Here is a 6000-nt window from a genome sequence, read left to right as displayed (position 1 = left end):
GACCTGGTTGAGGTGGGGGGGGGGGGTCAAAGGTCAGGTTGTGAGCGTCAACACGCTGAACGCTAACTCAGTCTCTCTCTCTCTCTCTGCCAGATGCCATTTCCAGCGCTTTCCGTTTCAGATTTCCGGCCCACTCTGCTTCCGTGTTACTTACAAGCCTGCACCGTCACCAGGCTGCTCGGAACACAGGAACAGGTGGAGGCCACTCAGCCCCTCGCTCATGCCCCACCCTGGCCATCCCAATTAGATCGTGGCTGATCCGTGCCTTGGGCGGTAACGGGTAGAGGGCATGGGTCTGGGAGGTGTCCATCTCGCTCCGGAACGCCTCGCCTCGAGGTCACCCTCACCCGCCAACTCCCCCACCCAACCCCGGGCTCCTGACTGTCTTACCTGGCAGCAGTTCTGGTCAACCAGGGCTTGTCCAGTATCAGAGGGACTGCCTCGTCCAGGAGGGGGTGGGATTTGATGAAGGAAAGGCTTTCATCTGGGAACTCATTGGTGCTCTTGTAAGACTCGGCCGCCCCGTGTCCGGCACAACAGCCAGGCCTGCAAAATTGGGGACAAGAAGACAATAGAACTCCCAGATCGGCTCACCGCACGTCATGTCTCAAATTAACTCACATCCTGTGCCCCAAACTGTTATTTGCCGAAAGACATCTGAATTTGCCTTCGCGAGGCACCAATACCAACATCGTCCGTCGTCTCCCGGAGACAGCCTGTTCCATAGATCACTGGATTACCGTGGGCGCAAATTCCCAAGCCTTTCGCCAGTCCGGCACCGGGGTTTTTCCAGGCGAACGGGTCTGCACGCCCCGCCCGGGCGCCATCTATGCGGTGTCGCTGGGCGGCCATCGGTCTCCCTTCCCCCCCCCCCGCCCCTCGAGAGTTAATTTCCTGCGGGGACCGAGAGCTAGGCCTCGGTTTGGTTGCTAGGGAAGGCCCCAGGCCCTGAAGGCGGTCTGGCGATGGGGTGGGAGGCAGGGTGGGGGGGGAGGGGTGCCAGAATTGAACGATGCCATACCTTGGTGTTGGCACTTGATCATCCTGCACGGGCATCCACATGGAGTCCGTAGATCTCTGCTCCTTGAAGCGTCCGTCAAACGTGTTTTGAATGTCCTCCAAGTAGAAGGCACAAATGGCTGACCCTGGGATACTGGGAAACAGTAACACCACATAGTCAACTCTCAGCAACAGAGTACCATTAAATAATGTCCTTGAAAAAAAAAACAGCGAAATTAAACCCCACTGAGTGAAGGGGGTGCCCACCAAACACTCCCGCGACCCCCCTGGGGGGGCAGGGTTAAGATGGCGGGCGGGTTACCTGTTAGCCTGGGTGGTGAAGACACCGATGATGGCGGGACGCCCGTTGATTGGCACGATGCCAGTCACCGACTGGAGGACGTCGAAGTAGAAAATGGACTCGCCAGAGAGGGAGCAGTTGAGGCGGGCCTTCAGGAAGGACGTCCAATACTTCTCCAGGACCCTGGGCGACCCGCCCTTGTCGTTCTTGCACACCCTCGCCACCCGGGAGAAGACGACCTGAGTGGGGGTTGGGGGGGGGGGGGGGAAGGAGGATGCAGAGAGTGGGCGGGTCAGCGGGTATGTTGGCACAATCCCTCACCCACCCCCCCCCCCCCCACCCATCTCTGTCACCTCCTCCAGCCCCGACAACCCTCCGAGATCTCTGCACTCCTCCATAATCCAGGCCGACACTCCCGGCGCCAGTACTGAGGGAGTGCCGCACTGTCGGAGGTGCCGTCTTTCAGATGGAGCCCCGGTGAGACCACACCTGGAGTATTGTGTGCAATTTTGGTCTCCATATCCGAGGAAGGATATACTTGCCATTGAGGGGAGGGAGGAGGGGGGAGGGAGTTCTCCCCGGGGTCCTGGGGCTCAATATTTATCCCTCAACCAACATTACTAAAAAAAGAAAATGACCCGGGTCTTTATCCACATTGCTGTTTGTGGGATCTTGCTGTGCGCAAATTGGCTGCCGCGTTTCCGACATTACGACCGCGACCGCACTTTGGGAACGTCCTGGGGCGGTGAAAAGGGGCTAGAGAAATGAAACTATTCTCTGTTTAATCGCGTTATCCCGCAGAGAGTACTTACCCTCCCCAGCGTTGTGTACTCGATGGCAATCTCTCGGAAGAAGATATACACATAATGGCCGTGCTCGATGGCGTGGACAAAGTGTGGCTCTGTTGGAAAGACAGGATAATGTCCCATTTATACCGGAACGGTCAGGCTGCCTGGACATGGAGAGGCCTTCAGGGTGGGCGAGGAATGGAGAGTGGAGCCAGAGAAACCTGGAGGAGTTTGATGGGGACAGTGTAGAGGGAGCTTTACTCTGTATCTAACCCCCTGTGCTGTACCTGTCCTGGGAGTGTTTGATGACTCACCATGTGACCTCTTTCTCTCCCACCATTGGTTTCCCACCCATCCTTGCCGGGCCCCGCCTCCCCATGTCAATTGAATACACTCCCCGTTAGCCGATTGGTTGACTGTCAATCAAGCACCATCAGAACTCAGTGCGATTTCAAACACATTTCCCCCTATAAATAAAGTCGGCAGGCATATTAACATCAGTGGAGAGCAGCGCATATGTATTAGCAAGCAGGAAAACGTCCTCGAGGAATCGCCTTGAGATCCGTCGGGCCGATTCTGGCTCCTGCTACTGCAACAATGAGCATGCTGTTTTGCTAGCTAGCTAATGCAGGTGCGCAGATGGATGTATGAAAGAACCCGCATTGATATAGCACCTTAGGATGGATCCTGGGTCTAGTTCCCACTTCCAGATTCTGCCTCTCCCTGGCTGATGGACTGCTTGAGATATGCAGCATCCCAGGAATTTCAGGCACCCAGAGTCTGCGTCAAAGGCAAGAGTGCCAGTTTAGTGCCAAATATGGGCCGCGTGGATTCTATGTCTCAAACCAAGAAGAGTCTCTCTCCCCGGAACCGAGGGAATCCGGGGGAAATGGGGGAAGGAGTGGGGATTATAAATAGACGTTGGTGCTGTTAGCGTGAGTCACTCCTGTCTCTGAATTTTAAAGCACTGAGCATAATTTGTTACACCTTTGTTATGGAAGTTCTTTCATGGGTGTTCTCGAATTGTGGAGATGGATTCATTGGCGGACTGAAGCGATTCCATAGATGCTGGATGTTTTTTTTAAAAGGGTCACAGTTTCAAAACAACATTTACTGGATGTCACATGTCTTCAGCTCAGTAAACAGCAGGTCCCTTTTGACTGTGAGAGTTGTTTACAAGAGGAGTGACATGTCAAGATTTTTGGTGCTCAAGAGTGGGTTTCATTTTCCAGTGCTTGTTTTGAGTCAGTTGGGTTTGTAGCCTGCTGGAAGAAACGCCCAGCTCATCCTTTCTCCACCTCTCGGAGAAACCTTGCAAAAAAAAAATCCAGTGTGCCTGATGCTGCATTTCTCCTGAGAAGCTTCGGGAAGACCTCCTCTCGACATCTCCTGAATGAACTGCTTCTGAAAAGATCCCAGTGACCCATTTATTTTGAAGCTAAAATAGATAGAGTATATAACGGGCTGCATCGGTAGCTGTTTACATTCCTCCCGCCTCAGTCGTAACACCTTTCATTGCCAGACACCAACCAGTTTCTTTGCAAATTAAATCTTTTTTTTGATATTGTTACGACTGAGGCGGGAGGAGTGCACTGTCAGTAATGAAGTAATAGCATAAACACACACATTGAAAATAATTAAAGTTCCCTTTTTACCTTAGCCCCTCACACTCACAAACATACACCGGTTAACCGGAAAAATAAAAGGCATTTTTCTTCAGAGCTCTGTTACAAAAAAAAACAGACAAAAACAGGCTTAATAGTTGCTTATTCTTGAAGAAAATAAACAGATGAGCTATGTTGTGTTCCAAAACTGGCATACAGCCTGGCCTCAGAGTACACGTAGACGGGTCAGTGGGATCTTTTAGAACCTTTCTTTTCAGGCGGCGTTGAGAATTAATTTAGCAGGCTTTTCTTCGAAGACAGGAGACGAGATGAGTTGACACAGTGGACTTCTCAGGGTCTTTTAGAGAGGTGCTGGAAAGCTGAGCTGCGTTGTGATCTTCTCTCCTTCCTTGGGAATTCTCTTTTCGACAGGCTTTTTTTTTTAAAGAACGGGCTGGGCTGAGCTGGGGTTCTGTCCTATCAAGGGGCGTGCGACTGTCACTTCTCTGCACACATCTTCCCCCAGTTACCAGGGTTTCTGTTCTATTGTTAACTTGAGTCATGTGACAACAGGTAAACATCGTTGCCAAACAAGTTCTTTCAGTGCCCTCTCGATGGCTCGTTTGAAAAAAAACTGGTCCGACAGTTTGACTATGAATTCCTCAAGAAATATTTTCAACGAGAGGCAGAAGCACTTTCTTAACAATATATCAAAATGTTTAAAATGGGCCGACTGGTGATTATTCAGAGAGGCCCATTTAGAAAACCCTGCTTGCAGAAACTCACCAGGCTCTTTATTTCCATCTGGGGGCTGGGGCCAAACATCAAGTGAAATGACTTTTGCACCAGGGTTAAAGTTACAACAAGCTGAAACTGAGCATCGGACTCCCTAAAATCCATTCCCTTATCTGAAAACAAAGGCCTATCCCAGACTCACGTCTTAGTGAATGTTTTATGTGCGCTAAGGCCCTTGAAATATCTCAGTGCTCCAGGGTTATGGTGTACTCATGGTCTGATGTCATTTTAAATTACCACGGACACTGGTGACTGACTCAAAGCAGCATTCAAAGATGAAACCCACTCTTGAGCACCATAAATCTTGGCATGTCACTTCGCTTGTAAACAACTCCCGAAGTCAGAGCGGTGGGGGTGGTGGGGGTTGGTGGGGTGTTTGAGGCCCACGCGCTGTTACCTTTCAGCCATTTCGAGTCGTACTTGACGGTGCGTAGAACGGGATTCTCGCCCAGACTGCGGTATATGACTGCGTCGCTCGCCAGAAAGTCCGTCATGGTTGCAGAATACAGGTTGCCGTCTAGAGAAGGAGCAAGTGGAGGGTATGAGGTGAGGCGGAGCAGTGCGACAGAACCCCCTGGAACCCCTCCATGGTCTCCTCGCACCCTTCCTCCCGATCTCTGTCACCTCCTCCAGCCCCTACAACCCCTCCGAGATCCCTGCGCTCCTCCAGTTCCAGCCTCTCACACGTTCCCCTCCTGGATTCCCATCGCTCCACCATTGGCGGCCGTGCCTTCAGCTGCCTGGGGCCCTAAGCTCTGGAATTCCCTCCCTAAACCTCTCCGCCTCTCTCTCTCTCCTCCTTTAAGATGCTGCTTAAAACCGACCTCTTTGACTGAGCTTTTGGTCGTCTGTCCCCTAATATCTCCTCGTGTGGCTCGGGATCGAATTTTGTTTGATGACGCCCCTGGGAGGCGCTCTGGGCTACCACTAAAGGCGCTATATAAATGCAGCTTTTTATTATGGCGCTCCACTGTTCCCTCACGCGGGTTTCTACTCGTTTATTTATCCTCCTTCCTCATTACCACATCGCCACTTGTGGGATCTTGCTGTGCGCAAATTGGCCCGCCGCGTTTCCGACATTACAACAGTGACCACCCTCCGGGGGAAAAAAAGCACTTTGTTGGCTGTGAAGCCCTCTGGGACGCCCTGAGCTGGTGAACGGCGCCAGGTGGGTCCCCGTTGTGGAATTGCATTGCTGGTCGACTTGCGTAGGGTACCCACCGGCAAAGAGGGCGATGTTCGTCTGCCTGGTATCAAACGGGCACCGGGCCTGACCATTCAGCTCGTCCCCGTCCTGTATCAAGGATTCCATCTACAAAAAAGATTCAGCGTCAAAATCTGCCGCAGAAAGGGAAAAATGATAGAAAGGATGACAGGAGAATCCCCATGGGGCTGTCAACAGTCACTTGATTGTTAACATTTATACATAGGAAACAGTGACTGGGATTGAGAATTCAAAAAGTTACTAAACAGTGCCACCACTGGCCAAAGCCTGAAATTTCACTGTTACCGA

At 51.8% G+C, this 6000-nt stretch overlaps 1 protein-coding gene across 3 annotated transcripts in view; it reads right to left on the bottom strand.

Annotated features, from left to right (window-relative positions):
* sema6cb (semaphorin 6Cb) overlaps positions 1-6000 on the bottom strand; it is a 45510-nt gene that overhangs the window by 10900 nt on the left and 28610 nt on the right. For all 3 annotated transcript variants that reach the window (XM_068022766.1, XM_068022765.1, XM_068022764.1), the window contains 7 exons: positions 5709-5799; positions 4885-5004; positions 2113-2201; positions 1322-1539; positions 1022-1153; positions 391-546; positions 1-3 (listed from right to left, as the gene is read on the bottom strand). The exon at positions 1-3 is cut by the window's left edge and continues 171 nt beyond it. In XM_068022766.1, the coding sequence (XP_067878867.1) occupies positions 1-3; positions 391-546; positions 1022-1153; positions 1322-1539; positions 2113-2201; positions 4885-5004; positions 5709-5799 (809 nt within the window). The remainder of the gene's footprint in view (positions 4-390; positions 547-1021; positions 1154-1321; positions 1540-2112; positions 2202-4884; positions 5005-5708; positions 5800-6000) is intronic.

Source organism: Heterodontus francisci, chromosome 46, assembly GCF_036365525.1.
Source record: "Heterodontus francisci isolate sHetFra1 chromosome 46, sHetFra1.hap1, whole genome shotgun sequence".
In the NCBI taxonomy this organism is placed as follows: domain Eukaryota; kingdom Metazoa; phylum Chordata; class Chondrichthyes; order Heterodontiformes; family Heterodontidae; genus Heterodontus; species Heterodontus francisci.
Note: the sequence above shows the minus strand (reverse complement) of the source record. Positions and strands in the feature narration are given on the sequence as shown.